At 52.5% G+C, this 12,239-nt stretch overlaps 4 protein-coding genes and 1 non-coding gene across 5 annotated transcripts; 2 read left to right on the forward strand and 3 right to left on the reverse strand.

Moving 5' to 3' along the window:
- Window positions 1-496: 496 nt before the first annotated feature.
- M406DRAFT_242766 (uncharacterized protein) lies at window positions 497-850 on the reverse strand (the record flags this gene model as incomplete). Its single annotated transcript, XM_040916186.1, has 1 exon — window positions 497-850. A coding segment is annotated over one exon (354 nt), but the record flags the coding sequence as incomplete, so codon positions are not given.
- Window positions 851-1,488: 638 nt separating this feature from the next.
- Window positions 1,489-3,119, forward strand: M406DRAFT_268659 (WD40 repeat-like protein; the record flags this gene model as incomplete). The annotated part of the gene is made up of 2 exons (XM_040917956.1): window positions 1,489-1,751; window positions 1,877-3,119. The coding sequence occupies 2 exons, from the start codon at window positions 1,489-1,491 to the stop codon at window positions 3,117-3,119; spliced, it is 1,506 nt and encodes a 501-aa protein (XP_040771781.1).
- Window positions 3,120-3,155: 36 nt separating this feature from the next.
- Window positions 3,156-4,376, reverse strand: M406DRAFT_358346 (uncharacterized protein). Its single transcript, XM_040923873.1, has 2 exons — window positions 3,591-4,376; window positions 3,156-3,489 (listed from the first exon to the last, which is right to left on the reverse strand). The coding sequence occupies exons 1-2, from the start codon at window positions 4,241-4,243 to the stop codon at window positions 3,324-3,326; spliced, it is 819 nt and encodes a 272-aa protein (XP_040771782.1). The 5' UTR covers window positions 4,244-4,376; the 3' UTR covers window positions 3,156-3,323.
- A 1,920-nt stretch (window positions 4,377-6,296) lies between these two features.
- Window positions 6,297-6,378, reverse strand: M406DRAFT_t113. The gene has a single exon. It is a non-coding gene; the product is annotated as a tRNA-Ala (tRNA).
- A 2,313-nt stretch (window positions 6,379-8,691) lies between these two features.
- M406DRAFT_47604 (uncharacterized protein) lies at window positions 8,692-10,808 on the forward strand (the record flags this gene model as incomplete). The annotated part of the gene is made up of 2 exons (XM_040924340.1): window positions 8,692-9,099; window positions 9,165-10,808. The coding sequence occupies 2 exons, from the start codon at window positions 8,692-8,694 to the stop codon at window positions 10,806-10,808; spliced, it is 2,052 nt and encodes a 683-aa protein (XP_040771783.1).
- Between the last annotated feature and the right edge of the window lie 1,431 nt (window positions 10,809-12,239).

Raw genomic sequence — 12,239 nt, forward strand, 5'->3', positions numbered from 1 at the left:
GCATGAGTGGGATGCTTGAAGGTTGTAATCGGCTATTGCCGTGCATGTAACCGATCTTGCTAGCATCCATCGGGTACAGGTCAGCAAGGGGAAACAAGGAAGAGAAAGTAGGGAAGATACCCACCAGCTCTCACGATCCTGGTATCGATCCACGTCGTCCTAGAAGCAGAAAGCAAACTTTGACAAGTTATGTTTTCTTCCGGGCCTTGACCCAGTTCGTCATGCCTGGCAAGGCTTTCTCTATCTCTCTCTCTCGATCTCCATTCGCGGGTAAGATCTTCTGCAATCGACTGATCTCTCAACCTCCTTCATCCTGGACCTTGCGTCTTTTAGAGTACTTTCGCTTCCAGAACTCTTCTTCGCCTTCAAAATTTATAGGCGTGTTTGAACAGCGCTGTGAACGGCGCTGTGCACGAATCTCTTGCTGCTGTTGTCCCTGGGCATTCTCCTCCTCATTTGTGTCCTCCTCATGCTGCTCATGTGTACTCTCCACGCCCTCGGTGAACACAAGATCCCCGCTCTTTCCCAGGCTGTCCCTCGCAGCCTCTTCAAGCAGTATGCCGAACGCCAGTAGAGCAGTCTCGTCCATGCTGCGCTCATCCACACGCCGGATGTGCCCACGGCCTTTTCTTTCATGGCGTTGTGCCATCGCTTCATAGAAGTGTCCTGTGTATGCGTGAACGGCCTTGAGCATATCGCTCTCGGGAAGAATGTCGCGACCGTTGTCGACGAGGTCTTCGTGAGCGAGATAGGTGTCCTTTTCTGCATATCGCTGAGGTGCGTTCTTGCGGGCGAACAGAACCTCCTCGGGGGCCAGGACGGGGTCGGCAAGCTGATGATGACCTGATGACGTCTTGCGGCTACCACTCAGGGCAGAGCCTTTGGCAAATTTGAGCGAGACGCGACCTGTTGTTGTTGGCAGTGGTGGACGAGTGAGTTGGACCATCAGGCTGAAAGATGGAATTCTAAGGGCAGTACAATGTACATACCTGCGACTGCATCAAATACTGTTGCCTGCCTGCGTCTCGCTGTTTCATGATCGGTAGTGAATGCATCAGTGCTATCCTCACCATAAGTATAGGTGCCTTTCTGGCGGTTTAAGGAAGTCATCTAGGGCTTCAAAAGCCAGAAAGCGTGGCAAAGTTGGCTGTGCGGGGGGCCCGCATAGGAAAGTTGAAGCTTGAGAACTGGGGTTGTGTCTGGAGGAAACAGCAGCAGGCTTTGGGGGAATTTGGGGTCTTTTGTGAAGCTCTGCACATGCGCCAAGACCCCCCCCATCGGCCCCTCATGGTCTGCCTAGAACAGCGTGGGGTCTCGTCGCAACCACTACTCCAAAGCATCTCACATCATCATCAACCTAGTCTGCCACAACAAATCTCTCTCCCTCTCTCTCTCTCTTCCTTCCCCTAGTCAACACAACCTGACTCCATCCAGGATCAGACTCGATTCCCGGAACATGGGAGGCAAGCAGCACAATGATCAAAGTCTATGGATAAATCTCTCTTTGAAAGGGCGACGGGCGCCCTTGGTCCAAATGTCTTCGCTAAGCTAGAGACCACCAAGCTCGTTCGATCCTTTCGACCAGCACCTCACTTTCGATTTGATGGTGGACACAAGGGATCAGCAACAACAGACAGCACTGCTCGAGGAATCTCGAGGTCTGCACCAGCAAATCATGAACAAGGTCAAGATCTGTGGGCACACCAGGCTGGAGTGAATGCACTTGCCCTTGAGCGGTTCGATGGACGAATGTATGACACATGCAAGCACACACACACACACACACACACACACACACACACACACATGTTCCCATACATTCTTGGCTTTCTGGATATACAAAAGTCCCTTACTGACAGCCTAAACTGCACCTCAGACTGATATCTGGTGGCTCTGATGCGACCATCAAGCTGTGGGACCTCGAGCAATGCGGCAACCCGCACAACGCCCACACCTACAAGCCCATTGCAACGATCCACCGCTCCGACTCTACGGCCAAGGCGCACAAATTTGGCATCACCCACCTCTCGATCTTCCCGAGCGACCCGGGCGCCTTCCTCTCGAGCTCCTACGACCAGACACTCAAGATATGGGACACGAGTACCGTGCTCATGTCAGGAACGTGGGACATGGGCTCAAAGATCTACACGCACGCCATCTCGCCCATCGCACAACATCTGCTGGTCGCATGCGGCACCGCGCACCCGGCCGTCCGTCTCGTGGATCTGCGCTCGAACGCGGCGGTGCAGACTCTGGTCCCGCCAGGCCAGATCTCGGGTGGCGGGGCGGTCCTGTCCCTCGCGTGGTCGCCGCGCCACGAGCACGTCCTCGCCAGCGGCACGCTCGACGGCGCCGTGCGCATCTGGGACGTGCGCCGCGCCAGCGCCCTGCTCGGCCTCCTCGACCAGGAAGACAGCCTCGGCATCTTCTCGCGCGGTGGCGGCGGCCGCCCCCACAGCCACAGTCCCTGGGACCGTGGCGTCCGCGTCTCGGCCAAGGCGCACGCGGGCCCCGTCAATGGTCTCACCTGGACCGACGACGGCGCATACATTGTGTCTGCCGGTCACGACCGGCGGATCCGCGTCTGGGACGCAGCGACGAGCGCCAACACGCTTGCGAGCTTCGGCCCGAGCATCCGCAACGGACAGCTGGCCAGCGTGCCCATGTTCGTCACGCCGGTGGGCCTGACGCCCGCCAAGAAGGAGCTGCTGTTCTGGCCCAACGAGACCGAGATTCTGGTCATGGATCTGCACGAGGGCACGATCGTCACCCGCCTGCGAGCGCCCGGCTCCCAGATCGCAGGCGTCAGAACCACCGGCCGCGCGGGGGAGCGTTCCGTCAGGAACCGCATCACCGGTCTCGTCTGGCGTGGTGCCGGTGCATGCGAAGGCAGTGGCTCCAGCGGTATCGTGGCTGGAGGCACCAACGCGGCTGGCGGTGTCTACAGCGGCCGTACCGATGGGCAGATACACGCATGGATGCCGCGGTTGCCGGGTCATGACGGGGAAGATGCGATGGATGATGTTTCGGAGGAGTCTCGACAGGGACAGGCCAGCAAAAGGAAAGCCCTTGATGGTGCCTTCAAGAGTTTGATGGGAACCCAAGTCACATGGACATAAGAGCTCTTCACGCATATACTATGTTCAATCAATCCACACCTGCAAAACACTACATTTATGAATGATGAAATTTTGCTGGAACATTTTTCCCCCAGGGATAGCATCATCGAGGAATTGAGTTAAAATTATTCTCTGACAATTAACAGAGACAAAGGTCACGCTAATCATTACACTCCAGGAACCTCAACCAGAAAGGCCTTTCTCTTAAATCCCCCGGTGCGCATCCTGGTGAGACATGGACTGATGCCTCTCGGACCGACCGTGAGCGTGGTCATCATGCTCAATTGCAGGCTCGCCAACGTGTTGCCTCAAGACAGAGGGAGGTACCTGAGCCGCATCCCGAGGGTCCCTGTGGGTTGCACCGTGGTCTCTGAAGTAGAAAAATCCGGTACATTAGCCCCTGGTCACCCTCCTTCTCCCTCCTCGCAGCCCCGTGCAGGACTGCGCTCCGCACTTTACTCAGTGACTTACTGCACAGTCCTGTTTCCGCCGAAAGTCTTGCTTCCGTCCAGGTCGCTGTCAACTCTGGGGTCCGCCTTGTTCAACACGTCGCTGCGGTGGGGGCCAGCAGTGTTGGCCGCAGGGCCAGGGCCGCTTCCATAGTGTGCGGTGCCAGCACCGCCGGGAGCGCCACGGTGGTCGCGGTCCGAGTCGATGCGAGGGTCGGCAGCGTTTGCCACGCGGGAGTTGTGGGCGCCGTGGGTGCCGACGGGGTCATTGTATCCCGTCACGCCACCTGCACCTCCGGGAATCTCTCCAGCTCCACCCTGGTAGCCGTGGTGAGCTCCGCGGTGGTCACGATCCGAGTCGATACGAGGGTCGGCAGCGTTAGCTACGCGGGAGTTGTGGGCGCCGTAAGCTCCCTCTTGGTGGTGGCCGCCAGGCTGGTGGTGGCCGGTGGGTTGATAGTGGCCGCCGGCAACGCCCGCCTCGTGATGGTGAGGGGCGGCACGGTGATCACGGTCAGAGTCGACACGTGGGTCGGCGGCATTGGCCGCGCGGGAACCATGAGGTCCGTGAGCGCCCTCTGGCTCGTTGTAGTTGTTGTGAGTGCTGTGGGTGCCAGTCTCAGCGTGCTTGTCGGAGTGGAGAGCCTCCTTGACCTTGTTGACGAGTCCAGACATGTTGGGTATTGTTTTGGTAGGTGATTGATGAGGAATGTGGTTGGTAGTTATTTCAATATGTATCTCAAAGAGAGATGGGTATCAAAGGTGGTTGAAATTGATTGTGTTGTTGTTGTTGTTGTTGTTGTTGTTGTTGTTTGAGGATGAAGAAGGTAAGACATGTGGTGAGATAAATGGGAAGAATACTGGTCTTATATTATACATCTTTGGGTCACTCCAAGTGGTGTTTCTTGGAAGGTATTGCATCATCATGATGGTACAATCCCATGCTAAGCAGACTGGCTCCCTCCCTTTCCAACCAGGAACATGGATACAAGCTTCTTTGGGTGACCCCTCATCGTCATCGTGCTTTGTTATTGTGTAGAGGTTCCATAGTTAGGACCAAGCTGGGCAGCTCAAAGCCCAGGGAAGTCACACTGGAGGCCTGATCAGGTCGGGATGTCCCGTCCCTACGACTGTGGAATTGCCGGAAACAAACCAAGGGCAGCAACAATACACTTGGCAACTGAACAACTGAACAACCTGATTGGTCTTGTCTCAGCAGGTGACGCATCATCGTCAATGCCGTCCTGGGATGATCACTGAGGAAAAGAGCTTCCAACTCAACAACGCCTTGCCTCTCCTGTCCAACTGTTGTACAGAATTGTCTAGAAGCAGAGCTAATGCCAACTTTTTGGGACAGCTCCTGCAAGTACAAAAACACAAGAGCCCAAAAGCCTCGTCTCACCTTTTTGCGGGGATAGCACGGCATAGGATGACGATGTTGATGACCCCATAAGCTTCAGGTCCAAGCGTTACTGCCGTGCCACCATGTAAACCGCTAAACCGCATGCTGCCATGTTTGACGTTTTCCCGTCTACCGCTGCCTACATTTGATTAATTTGAAAATGAAAGTACTTCACAAGCCCAAGGGGATCATGTTCGAAAGAATTATCAGCTAAGCGAATGACCAAAAGGAGTAACGGATGACTGGACTGTCGTCACTATGAGAACAAAGCTGGGCCTTAATTGCAAGTTTCTGAGGTATGAGGCGATGTCGATCCTGTGGCGCAAGGTAAGGGCGGGACGGCAGCCCCAGCCACATGCAGGGGCAACTGTGGCATTCTCCACAATGCTAGCAAGCACTGACGACACGGAACGTCATCGCTAGATCGATCTGAAGTAGCCCCATCAATCTGGGGAATACAGACAAGGGGTTTGGTCACGAGCGTCGTCAGTTGTTGCAATAGAGAATAAGGCATGCATGCACATCTCGGAAGTTTCTGGCGGGTTTCTGAGATCTTGGTGTGGGTGGTCTCCCGAGATTCGCTGCCCACATCTCAGCCGATCTCACAACGCGTGCAGCAAAAATGGCGAGACTGCGAAAGAAATCTTGGCTCGGGTTCATGGCATGTGCGGCGGCTGTGTAAGACCTTTTTTATAAAAAAAAAAATTAAATTATTTCTATAGTAATACAAGCTCGCGTGTCACCAATTAAATCTGCGTCTTAGGCTTACGACTGATGAATACTTGAGATACACTCCGTATAAGTACTTTCTTAGACATTTGTAGAATAAGTACGGACAGACAGGGCCGAGCCCGAAACCGGATAATGGGACAGGAGACGAACCTGATCCGCTGGCAGGGTGCAAGTATGCACCTAATTTCTTTGCCTGCGAAGTGCTGTGTATAAATAAGAATATACGCAGTTCCGTCCGGCGTAAAGCGAAGTGGCGCTGACACATGTCCAATGAACCAACCTGTCCCCAGGCCTAGATGGGCAGAGAGCGCAGTCCTTTGCTGAGTTTGCACCCAAGTCAAGCTAGGGTGTCAATCAATCGAATTCTGGCGGAAAGTTGTGACAGATGTCGAACACCTGGAAGTAGAGCTGATCCGGATGAGTACAAAACCTCACGTGTGTGTTTGCATATCTGCGCGGCGTATTCGCAAAAAAGCGGCGAGGCTTGAGCCTGGGATTGGTTTCAGGTTGTCTATGTCCAAACCATCTGAACGAGCAGCGAGGACGTTTTAAGAAGAAAAAAAAAGGGTGGTCGAGGATTTAAACCTCCAATTTTGGACACACTGGGAATCGAACCCAGGACCACTCCCATGTTGCTAGATGCTAAGGGAGTATTATACCACTAAACCATGCGCCCGTGGCTTGTTGAGCCAGTTTTTTCAAGGTTGCTTATATTTCATCCTGTTTTGGAATTGTGGCTCACGTGATGGTAAGTGGGTGTATGCGCGGGGCGTGGTGGAGATGGCGGATCGGACGGGATCGAGCGACTCGCTGGGTTCCGACTAGCCAGGGCTTCCAGTTGCTCATCTGTGATCTCGCTTTTGGACACTGGTATATACCACCCTAAAGCTCGTATTGATAGCATTACAGTATGAAAGTGAGTTGTCATTTTACCGATTGTTAAAATAAATTCAACAATTTACATGCCTCCTATAATGTAGGTTCAGTGTTGCTGGAAGATTCTGGGCATTACAGAAATTCGTCAAATCATGTTCCAGACAAGTGAGATGCATGCTGATATCTGCTATTGACCGCCTGCAGACCTGAAACTTCTATTAATTACGAGGCGAGCTTCAATGACGTACACTTTGCTATACTTTGAATACTCTGAAATCCACATATTTACACAAGCGCTGCATACATTGTAGTTTATGCCATTATCAACCGGATCATCAAATACACAATTAGAAGACTGAAAGGGAAAGAGCTCAATATGCATGCCTAGTTGGGCCAGAGTATTCGACAATTACTTAGGCGTCACCGAGTTACAAGAACCTCAAGTAACAGCATTCAACAATATCCTGACCTTGCCTAATGCAATAACACCGTAGAAGGGGGTTATCACAGCCATGCGCATAAAGTTGTTCCTAGGGTTCCGAGCTGAGATGAACCCCCCGGTCTTATCAGATCGCTAGGCGGTCTTTGAGATTGGAACCATCGGTTTGAGGCTCGTAAAGTCCCTAGGGGTCCTCGTGACCGTCATCGCATGCGGGCGAGAATCATGAATGCCACCTCCAACTTTCCCGGGCGAACCGTTCTTCCCGTTCACACCATCGTCTGGCATCAAGGCTCTGATCAGGGACCCATGGCACCTACCCCTGCCGAGATAGAGCGGTGGGTGCTAATTATGTGTCTTCGACTGGGTTGGTTGGCATGAATGAGTTTATAATTGCCCTCCATGCTCATTCAATGGTAGCGAAACGGCTAGTTGGGACTTGCGGTCAGACAGCCAGCGTATTCGCTTTTTTGTGTTTGACCCTAGTGTTCATGGCGTGTGATCAGTCTTCGGGTCGCAAAAAAACTTGTAATCCACACATGGCAACGTGAGACCGCCACGACCAAGCCTTTAACAGGCTTTCACGAATAAGAGAAGCCTCAAGCGAATCTTGGTTCCGTCCCGGGGCCGTTTTCCCCTTTAGCAAACTGCCAAGACGAGGACAACCTACTAATGGTACTTTGATTTTCATTTTACTTCATTTTAACACTCAGTCCATGGGTATAGTACCTTGTTCTACAACTAGAGAAGAAGTAGCATCATGGCAGAGATGTACTGGTACCTTCTCTCTGCCAATAAGTCGAGGGCATTGGGGTCGCTTGGCATGCAGTCATAGCTAAGTCTAAATAATTGTAGCATTGACGAGGGAGATGGTTGAAGATGAAGAAAAAAAACGAGGCCTCATGGGGTAATTCTAGTAGATGCGTTAGCACTCTGACATGAAGCTGAAAGTTGCAACTTGGAGGCCTTGAAGCCTGTTGGGTTTTGTTGTTTCTCAGGTCGCTCGAACTGGCCTCTTAGCTTATGTGCCATAAAGAATGAGAATATTGACTGCTGCTGAATTATGAACAACAAGACCTTCTGGAGAATTGGATGTCCATTGGATGTTCATTGGGTCTTGTCTGGGAGAGGAGAAAATGGGATGCCAGCTTCATTGTGTGAGCTTCAATTTCTTTCTGACAACCCATTACGCTGGTAGCGCCATAACATGTAAATATGCTTGAAACGGTGGGAGATTTGGGTGGAAGTTCACTGGAGCAGCCAGCCGCCTGCAAGCTCTGGCTGCCCCCACATGTTTGTTGAAAACTGCTGTAGGCTCCCGGCTGGCATGCCGACCCGGGGGGCCTGCTCTGCCTGCCGGGACTTCTTTGTTTCTGTTGCTGGAAGCTGCTATACAGCAGAAGTTCCTACATTAATAAGTCTGGTTTTCTCCAGAACTTCTGCTTATTGACGCTCATCTGGTCCTTCTCTACGCCCTTATCAGATTCATTCAGTTTCTGCAAATTGATTGAACCCTCTCCATTTTCCACACGGCGGGCTCTCGAAAGAGCCAGAGCACTTAGGCGGGGTTGAGCTTCGAGCTCGAGCCATCGTCAGCCTCGCCCGACTCCAATAATCAGTATCGCCGCCCTCGACTCCAACCTGATCCAAAGCGTAATTGCCAGACGTATCAAGATGACTACCCCACAGCCCATGAAACATGCGCCCTCGCAGCAGGGCAAGACGCCTCAGTATGCCGCCGCGACACCGGGCGCATCTGCCTCGACGCCCTACTCGAACCTCCACGCAGCCTTCTCGCCTCACGGTCCTAAGTCGTCCCCGCAGCAGGTTAAGAAGTCGCCCGCGACCGGCGTCATGATGGCAGTGAACAATAGCGTGAACAGCCAGTCTAGCAATAGTGCATCGGCGCCCATGAACTTCGACAGCCCCTCTGCCGCAGCGTTTAACAGCATGTTGGGCATGGGCACCTTCGATGCATCACTCGATAACATGGGTATGGGTGTAGGTGGCATAACCATACCACGGCCCAGTGGAGACGAGGAGAGGCAAAAGAAGCTGGAGGAGATCACACATATATTGAAGGTAGGGCGATCCTGCCGTGTCTTAAATATACCTGACGGGCTCGCTGACGATGACCATCTGTACAGCAAAAGAAGGGTGTTGTCAGTGAAGAGGGTCTAGAGAGGCTCGTGAAGAATAATGCCCTGGATGCGATGTGGGAAGACCGAAAACCTTACAAGGTACTACTTATAGCAGGAGCTACAATCGCCTTGGAGATCGGCATCAAAGACCACGCGGTGCGGACAGTCGACCTTCAATTTGCTTACTCAGGCCCAGATGTCTTGAAGCACACGGCCCGGGCGGAGGCTATACTGCTGGAGAACCTGAAGCTGGCACCAGGCCAGATGGCTTGGACCAAACAGCTCGACAACTTCGCAAATAACCTCGAAACGCTCGCAGCTCTTGACAAGCTCAGCATCATCGACGAAAAGAAGGGGGCGGTCCTGTTGACATATGACGCGATCGCAGGGCTTTTTGAGAGTCTGCAGAAGGTGCATGATTGGGATGTTCAGCAGCTACGCAAAGAGCCGAGGTACGACGGAAAGCCCGATGAGCACCTCCGCATCATTGCGATGTGCGAGCGGACCGGTCGCCCTCTCATGCACGAGAAAGGGTTTGTAGGCCTGCGATTGGAGTATTGGCGCAATCAACGATACTTTGTCCCACCGCCAGCAAAAGCTGAGCGCTGGTACAAGGACTCGAAGCACTGGGCCATCTTGGTGAGCTGTGCCCGGAGGGATCCTATGGTCTACCAGGGCGCTCTGAGAGTCTCGAATAAATGGATCGGAGATGAAGTGGAAGTCTCCGCGCCAGAGGGCCTGCTGCCTGATTTAAACTGGCAGCAGCCGCCTGATGTCGTGTTGCCCGAGAAGCCTGGCGACGAGCTGCTGCTGACGAGCCCAAGGCTGCCAGAAGTCATGTTCATGGCCATACTTGACCCGCCAGTCACCCTCCCCATTACGGTTTGGAGCGACATCCACCAATTCACCGGGGCGCCTGTGGTCCATCCTGCATTCATGCAGACCTTCGACTATCTTATATTACCTGTTGTTGGGCACTACAATCCTAGCGAGCCACGCACAGTAAAGATGAAAAAGTTCGTCAACACGAGGCAGAAAGATGGCACTTCCAAACGGGTAGCGCACGAGAACGGCCTGTTCATACATAAGCCTGTTTACGGCCAGACCCTGAGCGAGCTGCCATTCTCTCATCCTCAACAACTGATCCACATGCTGCCCATTCTAAGGCAGTACGCCTTCCTACGGAACCTGCTCGACAAGTCCTTTGGCGGCCAGGCTGAGAAGTCCACGGCCGGTCCAGCAACTGCAAATGACAACAACACTTTGACGATGATTGCCAAAACCGATGAATACGATACCTTCATGAACAATGCAATGGCGGACGCGGACCATCTCGACAGCAGCGCGGTCAAAATCGACGTGACGCTGAACGCGCACCCACAACCAAACCCTAAGCTACAAATCATGTTTCCCTTCCGAGAAAGGCCCGCAGATGTCACTGTCGATATCGGAGTGAACGGCGTGGTCACAGTCGATTCTACAAACGTCGTGGACGATCAAGGACAGGTGCTTGATGAGGAAGGGAACCCTCTCTCAGGATCATCGCCAAACCCAGCGCACACCAAGGAGAGGCTGGCCCGCATGCTGATGTTCTTCGAGAACATTGACACTTGGTGTGAATGGATTCGCATCAATGTTGGCCCCGAGTAGAGAGGCCTCGAAGTTGCTGCGAGGAACAGTAGTCTATCATGGCAAACAACCTGCATGGAGTGAGAATTTTCTACCTCGTGGATCAAGGTCCAAACCTCATGGGACTCTCAAGCACACAAAGGCGGGTTCTCTGCAATGTAGAAGGAATGGTGAGGTGATGAGTCAAAGCAAGCATGATGATCACAGCGAGCTGGCTTTTGCACCCATACCTTAACGTGATGCGATGGAGCCAAGTATTGGAATTGACACGGACCCTTAAACATCCTAGGACAGCGAAGCGAAAGAAGGTGGCGTTCTGGTTTACTGAGTTATATGATACCCTGGCGTTTGGTGGTAACAGACTGGACAAATCCCCTGGCAACGAGCATGAATTCTCGGGGAACAACAGTCTGTCCACAGTACGGAGACGCTTTGAGATAAAGACAGCGGGCGCCCTGCCTTCTTCGGGCGTGAGCAATGTGATTTTTTGTAGTTTTTGAGGAAAAGGATTCAGGTCCAGAATTGGCCGAATTACACTTTGACAAAGAAAATGCCTACTTCGACGAAATATCGAGGATTTGTTCAAAATCTTCAGAACCAAACCCCCCCCCCAAAAACCCCCCCCAACATTTGTTGTAATGTCTCGTTTGGCACACTTAAGCTCTGCGGCTTGCAGCCGAGCTGCCCGCGCTTAAGTTCACCTACTCCCGTCTAACCTCAGGGTAAAATCGACTATGTTAAGACGACGTATGTCACAATGTACAGATCGTGGCCCCGAATCTTTGTCAACAGCTCGGACAGGCGGGCTTGATCGATAGCTGCGACCTCGCGTGTGTGTGGTAGAATTAATGGGGAAGGTCTTGTTGCTTTCGATCCGGCACAAAGGTGCGAGGCGGAGGCAGCTCGCTCTGCTTGTGATGTAGTGCTTTGGCGCATCGTCTCAGTGCGAATGCTGCCTACTTGGGTGCTGCTGCGATGACATAAGTGTGGAATGCAGCGTGATGTTGTGCTATTTACTAGCTTGTTTGGGAAGGGATATTGAACTGTTGCCTAGGGGACTGCACAAGATATTTTCTTCATCTCAATACTATAATAAAGTCATGATAGTCAGAGTTGTATTGGGAGCCATTTTTGTCTGACAGGAACCTGAAGCGGGCCGCAGCTTTTGTTTAGGCCTTTCTTTTATCCATAGGATAAACATACTGGCGATCAATTTGATTCAGAGAGGAGGATCAAAGTCAACAATAATAAGACTAACAGTAATGTTTTCTGCATAGGACATGATCCCGCGAACAAGAGGGTGTGGAGGGTGAGACGCCGGGACCGAAGCGACATAGCGCACGATACTTCATCTGGCTGATGCATGAAATGTGAGAAATTGCAGGGCAGACTATTAAAAAGGTCCAAGAGGGCATGATGTGTTGTTTGTTTTGATCAGCAGTCGCGATCGCT

Source organism: Cryphonectria parasitica (assembly GCF_011745365.1).
Source record: "Cryphonectria parasitica EP155 unplaced genomic scaffold M406scaffold_9, whole genome shotgun sequence".
Taxonomy (NCBI): Eukaryota; Fungi; Ascomycota; class Sordariomycetes; order Diaporthales; family Cryphonectriaceae; genus Cryphonectria; species Cryphonectria parasitica.

Bases quoted from the DNA above. Each gene is read 5' to 3' on its own strand.
- M406DRAFT_358346 (XM_040923873.1), bottom strand. From the start codon at position 4,243: ATGTCTGGACTCGTCAACAAGGTCAAGGAGGCTCTCCACTCCGACAAG. The intron at 3,490-3,590 runs GTAAGTCACTGA...TTTCTACTTCAG, and splicing joins GGCGGAAACAGGACTGTGCA to AGACCACGGTGCAACCCACA.